Raw genomic sequence first — 14,079 nt, forward strand, 5'->3', positions numbered from 1 at the left:
CTGCTCTTTGCCATAGGACTCTTGAAGGCCGAAACGTCGTTAAAATTCGAAGAATAATAGTGAAGTTTCAAACGAGTTAGAGAGAAAAAAAAGTATCACTGTCCCAGTTCCCTTAATAGTTCGTGGAATACATAAGGCCCAGATGATAAGTAGACGGTACTGGGTACTGGAAAGTCAGTATGGATTTTGGATATGATTTTATAGATAGAGCCTGTCCTGGCAAAACCATTAGAAAGCAGTGCGTGTCTGGTTTTGAATACGGTTTTATAGTCTTCCTCATGAGACTCTTAAAAAACAACAAAAGGGTACGCTCACACGCATTCGAAAATCGGTTCTGAACCCTGATATCATTGGTTTCTTGTAGCATCTTGTTGCACCCAAATCCAAGCACGTGTTCCCAGCTATCTATCCCGTGCGCTCTAGTTTCCCTTCCCTCTCCATGTCCAGCGTCAGTGTGGCCTTTCCAGCTTCAAGATTCTTTGCCAGCCCACCTGCATACCATCTCCACAACCTCTGTCCACAGCTTCCTTACGCAGGGAGCACGGTCTTCTCCAGCCTGGGCGTTAGGACAAGACCGGGACTGGGAGGAAGCGCCTCCCCGCCCCTCTCCGCCCGCAGCTGCCCGATCACAATTCCCTGGCCTCCCCGGGTGGCTCGTAGCGAGCCAGGCGGACACTTGGTGGCCCCTGGTCGTCCCCCATGGCTCCGCTTTGGAGTAGAGAGAACGTTGCGAGGAGGACACCACCACTAGTAAACAAACCAGCAACCAAAGCAGCACACAGACCTCACCCCCTCGGCGGGGCGGCGGGACCAGCCTCGCCCCCGCCCCCGCCGCGCCCCGCCCCGCGCGCCCCCGGCCGGAAGGGGGCGGGCCGCCGGGGGAGGGGCGCGCAGACGCCGGGCCGCCAGCCCCGGGCGCGCCGGCGGGAGGCGGGAGGGAGGCGGGAGCGGGAGGCCGGGGTGAGAGGCGGGAGGCGGGGGCCGGGGGGCGGGGTGAGAGGAGGCGGGGGGCGGGGTGAGAGGAGGCGGGAGGCGGGGCCCGGGGCCGGGGGCGGGCGCGGGGCGCGGGGGCTGGCCGGCGCTCGGCTCCCCGCGGCGCACGTTCGGGCCACTCGCGCTCCCGCGCCCGCCGACTTCATGTGAAGCGCCGGCCCTCCGCCTCCTCCCTCCCCTTCCTCTCCTCCCTCCCTCCCACCCCCTCCTCCTCCTCCTCCTCCTCCTCCCGCTTCTCCTCCTCCTCCCGCGCCCTCTGCCCGGGGCCCCCAGCCCGGCCGGCCGGGCGCTGACCGAGGGGCGGGGGTCTCGGCCGCCTCGTCCCGCGCAGCTCCGGCTCCGGCGGCGGCTCGGCGGCGGCGCGGCGCCCGGCGGCCATGGACCGGCCCCTGACGGCGTCGGCGGAGGCGGAGGAGGAACTGGAGTGGCAAGTGGCGAGCCGCCGGAGGAAGGCCTGGGCCAAGTGCCGCGGGTCCTGGCAGGCGTCGGAGACGGAGGACCTGTCCACCGAGGCGACGACGCAGGACGAGGACGAGGACGACGAGGAGGACCTGCCGGGCGCCAAGCTGCCGGCGGCGGCGGGGAGAGGTCGGTGCGCCCCGGGGTGGCGGCGGGGGGACTCGGGGGGGAACGCGGGCTGCAGGCGGCGGCGCGGGGAGGTCTCGTGCTGCTCCGGGCGCCTCCGGGGAAGCGGTGGACGGACCAACGGACGGCCCTCCCCGGGGCTGCAGAGGCCGATGGGGGAGAAGGCACCTCCGAGCTTTAAACACGCGCGCTCGGGGCGAGGAGGCGGCTCCAGCGTCCAGCCCGGTGCTGCCCCGCGTCTCTCTCCGGAGGGACCCGGGTCGGCTGCCCGGGCTGCGTGTGGACCCCGGGGACCCTCCTGCGGGCCAGCCTGCGGGCTCTCCCCGCCGCGGGGGCCTTCCTGGGGTGGGTAACAGCTGCCCCTCCCCTCTGCCCCGCAGGAAACGTGCCCAACGAGAAGATCGCGATATGGCTCAAGGACTGCCGGTGAGTGCTCCCGCGGCGCCGCCGGCCCCGTGGGTCCCCCGGCTCCTTGTCAACCAGAAGCCGGAAAGGGAGCCTGCGGATGGCTTCCTCCTCCGGGCGATGGGAATGGAAGCCCCGGGGCCGCCGACGAGTGGGTGACCGTGGCCAGCCCTCCCGCGGGTGGAACTGAGCTCCGGCGCCTGGTGCTCCTTGCGCATCGGGGATCGCGAACCTCACACACACAGACCCCCGTGCCGCGTGGTTAGGCTCGCCTTGTTTTTGTTGCAAAGGGTTTCTCACGTGCCACACCGTGCTTCATATTCGCTTTTGTTTTGACATCTTGACATCTGGCCTCGGATCGTTTCCCTTTCCAGCGTGTGTTAAGTTAGATGAGTTTTTTTAATTACCTTAATTGCACTTAACACTATCTGGGCTTGCATTTTTTTTTTGTGTGTGTGTGTGTGTGCGTGCCCCAATGCTGTTTGGAGAGCTAGTAAAACCAGCTCACTTTTTTGTTCTTGTGATTTACTTCTTGGAAATGCATTTGTCAGATGGCGCTGGAATTCACGGAAGGGAACTGGAGCTTTGAAGGCCTTCAGACTGCATAAATCTGTTTAATTACAGGTTTTGGCAACTGGCACAAAAATGTTTGATAAAGAACTGGGGAGGCGAATCATATTGCAATCAAATCTTGTGACAGTGAAATGTGCTTGTTAATTCCCCCCCCCCCCCCAATGTATTGCTGGTTATAAAATCTCCAGGGAAGAATGTTGCTTTTTAAGACGTTTGTTTCTGCACGTATTTTTTTTTTTTTTTCTTTGCCAGACATTTGGGGCTTTTCTTAATCTTGTGTTCAAGGACCAAAGTTTCAGAAGTCGTTTTTTGGGGGAGAGGGTGAAGTGATTCTCTTATAGGTCAGTTTATTTCTCTTTCCTAAAGATAGATTAAAATATTGGCCACTAGTCTATTGATGTCCTACTTGGATGAATTGCCTGGAGCCTTCCTGAACACTTTATTACAAAGATCCTTGACCTTTATTGAGGGTATCATAGACCCTTCTGAGAAAGGATAAAATATGTGACCCCTTTCTCTAAAGATACACCAAAAAATGTTTAAGAGCAAGAGAAGAATCACATTAGGTTTACTTTATGATGTAAAGGAATTAAGATTGTATAAGAGATTATATTCGAGTATGGGGCAGGTGTCCTTGATTATTTCAAGCAGATCGTAAATAAGTGCATCTTTTAAGATAAATGCAGTAAGCAAATGTTAGTGTTCAGCAGGATGCATCATGAACATTCGAGAACTTTTATTGCCAGTTCGATTAACGCAGGCAGAGTCTGAAGGCTGCCACTCCTTTGCTTCTTTTTTCTCTAACACGTTGCACCTGTTCTGTTCATAAGTGGCATTCACCTGTACTTGGGAGAGGTAGAATAGGCCTTCTATTGTTGGCTTTACTATCACAGATTTGACTTCTAGGATATATGCAACTGTATTTGTGTGTGTGTGTGTGTGTGTGTGTGTGTGTGTGTGTAACAAGTTCAGATCCTTCTAAGAACTGAGCATTTAGCTACTTCGTACATTGTAAACAAATTATCTGAAAACAGCATTTTTTTCTCAATAAGTTCTCAAATAGTCATTGTTTTCTTATTGCTGCCCATATCCTGAGTAAAGACACCACACTGTGTTTTCTTAAAGTAAATATTTAATTTGATAACCATTTATCTTACTTTATTTCTGGCTAAGTGGAAACATATTGCTTGGATTACCATCTAAGACTGGACAGAGTTTTTGATAGAATTTGGAAGAGAGCAAGTATAAGAGTGAGAGATTTGTGTTTGAAGGCCAGTTATATTATGCTTATTTGCCACTTTGTGTCAGTGCACAGACCAGTGGGTACATCTGTACAAGGAGTAATAGTGTTTTGTCCTAATAAAGGAGCCATTGAGAAGAATGACCTTTCTTATGGCATAAATTAGTTTCATTAAAACATATGTAAAAACTTAGCTCAAAGGTTTTGTTAAAATCTTTATGGCAATTGTTTATGATTCTTTTACTAAGAAAAAATTACAGAAAGCATGAATTTTACTAAAGCACGAATTTCCAAAGAACTGCCTCTGCTATATTTTGTTTGCAGAAAATCAACATTTAATTGGCATTTCATTAACATTTATTTGAAACTGATGTTTTTATGTTGATACTACATCTGAGGGAATTTGTAACAGGTATAAATTATTATGAAAGTAAAACTTTCAAACTAAAACCATCTGGTTCTTTAACATAGTTTTGAGGAAGAAGTGAAAAACTTTTTTTTTTTTTTTTTTTTTCATTGAAAAAGAGATTTCTAAGTTATCTGCGACCTACAAGAATGTGAAAGGATTTTAGTAACGGCTAGTTCTTAAGGTTGATTTTCAAGCCGACATTTTAGTCATTTTCTTTTCAGAGTACAATGAAGAATACATGTACTTTTTAGTTTAAAAGCAGAAAATAAGTCTCCAGCCTCCCCATTTGTATCAATAAAGATAGTAGTTGGGATAAAGGCGGTGCCCAGCGCTCTGACATGCTAGTGATAGATTTAACAGATAAGGTTCACGGTAACTATGGAGCCTTCTCTCTGACTAGACTCTGACTTTTAGTTTTGTAGAGATAACCATTTGCTTTCTTTTAATTCTGTTTCCTGTTTCTAGGGAGCAGCCTGAGAGAAGCAGACATTTTCTCAATTCCTGCTGTAATTCTCTCTTTCTGTTTCTGTAAAGAAAGTGCCAGTTCGTATCACTTATAATTGCCATTCTTGCTCTTAATTGCTGGCAGATCAGACGCGGGATTAAATCATTCCTGGTAAACTGACTTGACACAGGTATTTGCTTAGCTCGTAGCCGTGGCCTATCCCTTACGTAATCCACTTGCATTCCTTGTGTGTTTGGGAGGAGAGTTACACTGTGATTAGAAGCTTGCTTAGCTACAACCCTTTAAGTGTGAGGCTTGCAGTGATAGCTCTCCAGACAGCTTTTTAAGACTAAGGTGTATGCGTTTCTGTGGTTTCAGGACCCCGCTGGGAGCCTCACTGGATGAGCAGAGCGGTAGTGCGCAGAAGGGTAAGAAAAAGTTGCCTTTCTAAATCTGTTCTTTACGAGGGTCCTGCTTCCTTTGTCCTCTAAGTGAGAATATAGCTTGTCAAGAAACTTTTTAAAGGGTGGCAAGCTTAAGCACATTACCAAACATTTCTATAACGGGAAACTATGTTTTTATTGTCCGGATAAAGATATACTAATCAAGTACAGAAATAGGATATGTGAACGTAAGGAAAATATATATTGTGTGAGGTAGATCAGCCTTAGTGCAGCATTTCTTTGCTTACATTAACTGACGTGGCCACACCTGAAATTTCACCACCTTTGCAAGACCGAATGCTAAAGTTCAAAGTACGACAAGAATGTGCAGGTAGTGGCAAGGCATATAAGGAACATTTACAGTATCGGGGGAATCTAGCTTGAGCTCCTGATTTAATGTAAGGGGTGTGAAAGGATGATTCCTCCAAGATCTGCTTTTCCACGAAAACCTTGGGTAAGGTATATATTATCTATTTGAACATCTACAAAGGCATAAGTATTAAATAGCCTGTAAGTTGGCTTCTAAGAACTTTACCTGCCTGCAAATCTTGGTTTCTTTATGATAAAGTTTGTACTACTTGAAACTGTATAATCAGAATAGTTTTCGAGGGCATTCGGGTCTGAAACACTTTACTGTATCATATATTTTGCTTGGTCAGTTTGGCTTACTAAGACATTGATTTTACTTGGGGGTCAGGAGGAACAGAACAGTAGGATGAGTCTTCTGATGTTTCTTTCAGGTGTGCTGGTGAGAAATGGAGGAAGTTTTGAAGATGATTTGTCACTGGGAGCTGAAGGTACATTTGTTCGTATTTTCACACAGTTTTTAAAATTACATAACGAAGGAGAGAGCAAGTTGATTGCTTTCAAATTCTCAGAGCTAAACTTAAAGGTCTTGAAAATGGCTCAGACACATTTTATAGGACCTTTTATATGTTAACAATCTAGTCAGAACATATATGATACATATAAGAATGTCTCTGAAAACTTTTGTGAAATGTCCATGTACCTTCTTTGGTCTTAAATGCTTAAATGAACTGTTTGGAGGCAAACAATGGTGACATAACTGGAGGAAGAATTGTCCTACAGAGGGAAGGAAACTTAAATACGTGAGAAAACTAAATTGAAGCTTATGTTTAGTATGAGGTAGCTTTATGTCAGACTTAACAGCTGCAGGGTGTCTTTCTCTTTGCATTCAAGTGTCTCTGTCTTTCCCTCTCCTCTTTTTTCAGATTTTTAGGAGATTAAAGGATAAATGACTTTATCCTTTACCAAAGTTTTATTAGAAATAATTATGCTGAGGTCTATTCCAGACTGCATTAGCATTTTAAGTGTATTGTGCTATGCTTAAATTTTTACAGATTATATAATCTCTTCCTGTGGGTTGATAAAGCTTTCCATAATGTAAAATTTCCATAATGTAAAATTAAGAACTTTTTATTACTTTATTGGTATTTTTAAAGATTATTGGTAGCTGTGTAGCTTAATAAAAGAATTAAGAATTTTATTGAATTTTTTAAAATTATAATTTGATTAATAGTGAATTTTCTCCACTGAATTAAATATCCTTGATCTTTTGCTGTTTTAAATCAATCTGTATGGTATAGAACCTTCTAGTAAATATTGAAAAGTCTAGAATAAATTATTATCACTGTTAATATGCTTTCAAGGAATAAACTCTGTGTAAGGAGCTTAAACTTACTGCTTTCCAATCACAATAATTAAACATGTGTCGACCCATTTTTAAAAGCCTTTTAGTATTACTGTAAATAACACTGATATTTGTCTTAGTAGTTTCTTCAAAATATGGAATTATTTTTTAAGACACTATGTTTTTAGAGCAATTTTAGGTTCACAAAAACATTGAGGGGAAGGTATAGAGATTTCCCATGTGTTTCTGTTTCTGATGTGTGTGGCCTCCCATTATAAACATTCCCCACCACAGTAGTACATTTATTACAATTGAACCTACAAGGAAGTATCATAATTACCCAAAGGGCATAGTTCACCTTAGGATTCACTCTTGGTCTTGTTCATTCTATGGGTTTGGACAAATGTATAATTACATATTGCCGATGTAATATCATATAGCATATTTTCACTGCCCTAAAAATCCTATTGCTCTGCCTGTTCATCCATAAGTAAATGATTTCATGGGAAACCAGACCCTAAAAGAGTGTCCCAGAAAAGAGGAGAGTTATGCCCTGGCGAGTGTTGTTCGGTGATTAGAGCATCGGCCCTACCACTGAAGGTCTCCGGTTCAATTCCCAGTCAAGGGCATGTGCCTGGGTTTCAGGTTTGCTCCCTGCCCCCTGTGGGGTGCATGTGGGAGGCAACCAGTTGATATCTCTCTCTCTCTCTCTCTCTTCCTCGTTCTCTCTTTCTCCTCCCCTCCTCCTCCCCTTCCACTCTCTCGGAAAAGCAATGGAAAATTTATCCTCAAGTGAGCCCAGCTGATGTGCCTCAGTGGTTGGGCCTCGACCTATGAACCAGGAGGTCACAGTTCAAATCCTGGTCAGGGCACATGCCTGGGTTTCGCCTTGATCCCCAGTAGGAGGTGTGCAAAAGACAGCCAATCAGTGATTCTCATCATTGATGTTTCTTCCTCTCCCTCTTACTTCCTCTCTGGAATCAATAAACATATATTTTAAAATATCCTCAGGTGACGATTAAAAAAGGAAAAAAGGAAAGAGGAGTTTTACTGAAAATTATTTCAAATTTATTTTCATTCAGTAAATATTGAGTAGCTATGTGTTAATGTACAAAGAAACATAAGAAATTTCTGTGACTTTGTAGATCAGAAATGAAAAAATAAATGGGGTATGCTGGAATAGACGTTTTAAATTAGTTTCAATCTTTATGTTTGTCTAAAAAAGTTAAATACAGTAAATTTAACTTACTCTAAGCTTACCATTAATCTGTTTAGGACTTGTAAGTCTGGGATAAACTTGAAAGGCAATTTTAAAAAGAAAATCTGAAATGAGTAGTTTTCCAAATATGTGCATTAAAAAGTGGTTGTAACTGGAGTTTCCAGCCTTAAAAAAAATCACAGTAGAAAGTGATGCATACTGTTGCCACACTTAATGCTGAATCATTCTTTATTAACAGCTTTTAAATTTAATAATAAGAATCTCCTATACCACATATACTGTGTATCTTCTTACCACTTATTTCTAAATTGTTAAACAAAGAAGTTTAATTGGTTATTTATATGGCTTTTTATTTTAAACATTCAGTAGAAATAGTTTTAAATTGATATCTTAAAAAAACAAAAACAACCTCCATAAGCTACTGTTTCTGTTCTTACTAATCTGTGTATTACTTTTAATGATATAGATTTAAGGAGTCATGACAAGAGTTTGGCATATTAGGCATTTAACAATAGTATTGTGGCTGATTTGCTAATTGTATCATAGTAGTTCCTGTCCTACTAACAATTGTACTCCACATTTATTCTTTTTACCTGTAGCCAACCAACTCCACGAAACTGATGCTCAAATTGAAAACAGGTATGTAACTGTGTTTGGTTTTTTTTCCTTTGTAAAGATGAGGGACATTTAGGAAAATAAGATTTTATATAATCTATTTTTATTTTATAGCAGTAATATCTTGGCCAAAGACAGAAGACTACAGTTTCATCAGAAAGGGAGAAGTATGAATTCCACTGGATCTGGAAAAAGTAGTGGGACAGTCTCAAGGTAACTTATTATTAAATTATGCTGCAATTACACTGTGCTGTAGATGACCTTCTCTTGTCACCTTTTCAAACTTGGATTTGGTGTAATAGTATGAAATTGACAGGAATCCAAAGTGTTTCATGGTTCAGCATGACTGACAGGAGCAGCTGCTGTCTTTTTTTTTTTTAATTAAGAGTGAATAAAGAGCAACAAATACGTTTACAGTGCTGTTGGAATTCATTAATAAGTATTTTGAACCCTAGCAACAACTTGAAAGAGGAACTGCATAGTAGAGTAACTTCTGCTTCCAAAATTCTTCCTTTTGTTAGGGGCTTGAGTTACTCTGACATAGAAATCAGAAAAACCTTCCTAATTTAAAGCTTGATATTTAAGCATAGGTTTTTCTTCCTACTAAAGTAAAGATCTTTATAATATGTGTATGTGTATGTATATGTGTATGTATATGTATATGTTTATGTATATGTTTATGTATATATGCAAATACATGTGCCTCTGGAACCAGTTATCTAAACTATTTTATTGGAAACAGCACTTTTTTGGAAACAAATAGAAATTTTTTTCTGTTCAAATTCTGTCTCTAACAGTCCTATTTTTCTCAGTGATCCTCAGCTAGGATTATCAGAATGAGAGAGATGGGATAATAAATGTTCAGTTCCCCATGGAATTAGAGTAAGAAGTTACCTTTGTGTAACCCACCTTACTCACCTTACCCCTCCTACTTCCCGAGTGGAAGTGGTTGGGAAGAGATGAAAGTAGCTCCTCCCTCTCTTCCCTGAGATCAGGTTGTTACCTGTGCTGCCTCTCAGAGGAGAGCCCAGGATAGCAGAGAAGCTCAGGGTCTCCCGAATGTCACTTGGTACCCAAGTTCTACCAACTTCCCAGTGTGTTTTCCCTTTTCATTTATTCTTTTAATGTTTTTATTCCTTGTTCTCTCCCATCTTTCCTCTTAATTGTTTTGTTTTAGCTGCTTTACTGGGAATCTCTTAAAATGCCAAAAAAAATAAGGTGAGGAATCACTTAGAGAATCTCTGACTGAGTATGTTCTTAGGGGTTAGCTCTTTTCTCCATGCTGACAGCTTGAGAGAGTGGGCAATTTCTAAGGGTTATCACATTTGAGACGTGGTGTAGAAAGATACTGAAATAAATAATGATTTAAAGCTGTAGGAAAAGGTTTTTATCACAGAAAAGCAGGAATATGGATTTATTTATAATGTAATGTGGACTATAAACTTATTTTATATCTTGGTATTTCTTTTATTTTTTTTCTCCTGTTTTGTAGTGTTTCAGAATTGTTGGAACTTTATGAGGAAGATCCTGAAGAAATTCTTTATAATCTTGGATTTGGACGAGATGAACCGGATATTGCTTCTAAAATTCCTCCCAGATTTTTCAGTTCCTCATCATTTGCCAGAGGAATAGATATTAAAGTATTTTTGAGTGCTCAAATGCAACGGATGGAAGTAGAAAACCCAAATTATGCTTTAACAAGTAAGGTTTTTTAAATATTAGTATATTATTTTCAGAATTAGAGCATCCATGGCAAGATGGTCTTGTTTTCAAAGCCTCACTGATTTCTAGGAATAGCACTGGAGATTTAATTATTGAGGTTAACGCAATAGCTATTTTAACTTATTTGGAAATTTTATTATTCTATTTATGGAAGTTAATTTACCTACTCTTCTCCCCCTCCCTCCCAAATTTTTGACTTAAGTGTTATCTTGTAGAGTGACACATGCTGCCTTGTGGAGCAGAACCTTAGACTGAACACCTATCTCCAGAAGGCTTTGTTCAGGAAGGAAAGAAGGAGAGGAGGGGCCTTGTTACTATGAAATGAAATCAATTTCAGGTGCTTTTATGTAAATCTAAAATAGCACATTTAGTAAGTTTTATTCATATTATACCTTTGTTTACTTTTCTCTATTGGCCAAAAGTTTCAAAAGAGGATTAGCTTTAAGAGATCTATAAATCTACCTCCTCCCCAATTATGTACACTTTCTAAGGAGAACATATTGAAGAGTCTTAGTGGAATCCAAAACCTAAAAACAGAATCACAGCTTTGGAGCAGTATCTCGCCCTTTCTGTTTTATGTGGTGGTATCCTTTGTGCTTCTGATTTTCAAAACTAAATTCTAGTGCTTAGAATGAAAAATCTCCACAGTAGATGTTGTAAGAGGGGGAAAATCTGGTTTCGTGATCTTTCTGATCTAAGTGCAGTTACTGGAATTCTGAACAATAGTAATGGTTTAATATGTAGACATATATATATATGAAAGACATATATATATAATTAACACTTTTTTCTTTTTGTAGGTCGTTTTCGTCAAATTGAAGTGCTTACTACTGTGGCCAACGCGTTTTCTTCTCTGTATTCCCAAGTCTCTGGGACTCCTCTGCAGAGGATTGGGAGTATGGCCTCAGTAGCCTCTAGCAAGGAGACAGACTCTCCTCCACCGTTAACCCGAAGTAACACTGCAAATCGCTTAATGAAAACACTATCAAAACTGAATTTGTGTGTTGATAAAACAGAGAAAGGAGAAGGTAGTACTCCTTCCCCAGCAACTGAAAAAGGAAAGGTTCTGAATGTTTCTGCAAGTGAAGACAGTGGCAGTAAAAACGATCCAAAGTCTCAAAAAATTGTAAAGAAGAAAGACTCATCTTACATGTTGGCTACAGTTAAAGAAGAAGTATCAATTAATACATCAACTATTATGGAGAATGCTGACATGGATGATGGGCTTTCTGATGAAGCAAACACTAATTTTAACCAAGAAAGGGAAAGTGAACAGAGTAAAGAAACTCAAAGTCATGGTAAACGGGGTGAGGAATCCGGTGTTACGGGATCCGATTTAGGTAGCGATTCCAACATGGCCAGCCACAGTGAGCCGGAAAACGCGCACGTGTCCACAGCGGAAAAGGAGCCATGTGCCCCGCTGCCCATCCCATCCATAAGAAACATAATGGTACAGCAGAAGGACTCCTTCGAAATGGAAGAGGTGGGTAAAGCATTACTAAGACCTGTTTCAAAGAGTAAGGGGAGAGGGGGGAAAAGTGCCAGAAATGAAAGGTGGCTAATGGACTGATACTAGAAAAAAAGAAAATTCTAATTTTGGCTCTCCAGGTTTTTTGTTTTGTGTTTCTCAAACCAAGAAGTAATCACAGGAATATGTGAAGTCAAGGTCATGGTGCAGTTTATTCCACTTCTCTAGATCCTCTGTGGTCCACTGCTGATACAGTGCGTGAACTTGAACCCACTTTCTCTCAGGTTGAGATTTTGATGCCCTGAGAAAGTCCTGAGAGAATTTTCATATTCAAGTTAGCATTGCGTAATAGTTAAAAACTCAGGCTATGAAATCAAACAGGTTTGAGTTCTGTCTCTGCCACCGAACTGCTGTGTGCTTTTGGGCAAGCTTTTAAAGTATCTCAGGGGAAATGTCAAGTGTGAAGAAGTCTGAGGATAGGTTTGATAGAGGACTGGAAAGAGCAGAAAGAAAGGTAGGTACTTGAAGGGGAAGGGAGGGAACCTCAGGAAGGTTTGAAAGGCCACTGAAGAGGATTTCTGCAAGTCCAGAAGAGCAGTGTTTGATTACTCTCTTCTTTTACCTAGTGATAGTCCTACTAGCATACATAAATTTTTAATTGGACAAGATAAAAATACTAATTTTGGTGAGATTCCTATAACACTGCTTTTGAATAATGGGAGCTGACACTTATGAGTTGGAGCTATAGAGCTTGTGGCAGGAAACTCCTTTATCAGGGACCTCCCCTACCTTGTGGCAGGCATTGTACTAGGCCCTTGAAGTACTTTTCTCTCTCAGTCTGGGAGGCAGGCAGTGGTGGTCTCATCTTACATGGGAGCACATACGTACTGCCGAAGTGTGTGGTTATACATTATGTGCAACTTCTCTTTTTAAAGTTTATTACAGAATACCTTTAGTTATAGGTCACAGTAGTTCATGCCATTATATTAGGGAATTGGAAAATGGGATAATTGATTTTGCCCATAAATGTCCTGTTAGGTGAGTGTATATCTCTCACTTGCAAAGGTTTTTCATTTGTTGCAAAATTTGAATTGTTGATATAGCTATTTACCTCTTTGTGGTTTTTGAATATATCTTTTAGTACTTTAATTTCAACTAAAAAGATAAATAAAATGAACAGGAGCAGCCCTTTGAAATATTTTATATTTTTTTGATAAGCTTCTTTTCATCTTTTGTATATTTATACACTTTAAATCTTAGTATATTTCTTATTTAATGAGTTTGGAAAATGACTGCTTTAACTAAAACTCCTTTTTATTTCATTTTATTGTTCAATTTCTTTTTTTACTTCAAAACTTGTGCTCAAAACTTGTCCAGGCACTCATAATTAAAGTGTAACTTCTTGCCTTCCAGTAGGGCACTCTCTGTGACAATCAGCTATGATAGGTTTCTTGTTTTAATACAATAGCAGAGTATAAAAATTTAAACAGATCATGTTAGGTTCTTGAAAATTTCTTATCAGTGACTCAGATGTGACACTTTTTATGCTGCTGTTTTTTTTAATTTCTAGAATTCCCGAATTCTAAGCTGTAGTTTTTAAAAAAAATTGATACCATACACAATAAAGGTCTTTAAAATGTTCATGAAGTGCCAGCTAGATGTGCTTTGGCCGCAAGTTAACATTTAATTAATGGATAGACGGCTTTTTTTTTTTGCTCCCTCTGCTGGCAAAAAACACTTAATGACAAGAAAGTAATGTGACATTGAACTTTTCTTTGAAGTACATGTTTATAGGCATTAGTGGTTAAAGAATAGTGGAGTGTTTTTTGTTTTTTAAAAAAAGGAATATATGATTATAGCTACATTGTAAATATGGGGAATTTAAAAAATGAGGAATCCTACTTCAGATATATATATGAAATGTGGATAAAAAGCTCCTAGAAATGTCTTAATCTTTTTGGGAACTTTAAAGAGAGTTTGTAGAACAATGAATAAAGAAGGGAAATAATGTGTTTCTTTAATTTCCTCCCCTCCCAAGCATGATTTGAATCATACTGACAAATAGAGAACAGTCTTATTGAAGCAAACTTTTAGATCCCATTCAAAGCGTTGCTATTTTTCTTTCGGATTCCTTTCCCTTGAGGTTTGATTCCTATTGGGAAAGTTCTTCCTGTGAAAACAGGGAATAAATATAAGTGAGAGCGCGCACTCTCTCTTCCTCAGTGAGCCCGTTTCCAATCAGAGGCACTGCCTGCCAGCTGCTTCGGAGCTAGGTAGGAGAAAATGTTGCAGACACAGCTTTGTGCGTGAA

General features: G+C 41.3%; 1 protein-coding gene across 3 annotated transcripts in view; it reads left to right on the plus strand.

Moving 5' to 3' along the window:
• The first annotated feature begins 1,072 nt into the window (after nucleotides 1-1,072).
• The window catches only part of ITPRID2 (ITPR interacting domain containing 2), a 37,664-nt gene continuing 24,657 nt past the window's right edge, over nucleotides 1,073-14,079 (plus strand). Inside the window, exons 1-8 of one of the 3 annotated variants that reach the window (XM_084892576.1) lie at nucleotides 1,073-1,581; nucleotides 1,959-2,004; nucleotides 5,029-5,078; nucleotides 5,834-5,890; nucleotides 8,563-8,602; nucleotides 8,693-8,791; nucleotides 10,071-10,279; nucleotides 11,101-11,783. In XM_084892576.1, the coding sequence (XP_084748702.1) occupies nucleotides 1,371-1,581; nucleotides 1,959-2,004; nucleotides 5,029-5,078; nucleotides 5,834-5,890; nucleotides 8,563-8,602; nucleotides 8,693-8,791; nucleotides 10,071-10,279; nucleotides 11,101-11,783 (1,395 nt within the window). In that variant the 5' untranslated portion in view covers nucleotides 1,073-1,370. The remainder of the gene's footprint in view (nucleotides 1,582-1,958; nucleotides 2,005-5,028; nucleotides 5,079-5,833; nucleotides 5,891-8,562; nucleotides 8,603-8,692; nucleotides 8,792-10,070; nucleotides 10,280-11,100; nucleotides 11,784-14,079) is intronic. The other 2 variants (XM_084892575.1, XM_084892574.1) reach the window with 2 other exon arrangements.

This window comes from Pipistrellus hanaki (genome assembly GCF_964339955.1).
Source record: "Pipistrellus hanaki genome assembly, chromosome: 8".
Classification (NCBI taxonomy): Eukaryota; Metazoa; Chordata; class Mammalia; order Chiroptera; family Vespertilionidae; genus Pipistrellus; species Pipistrellus hanaki.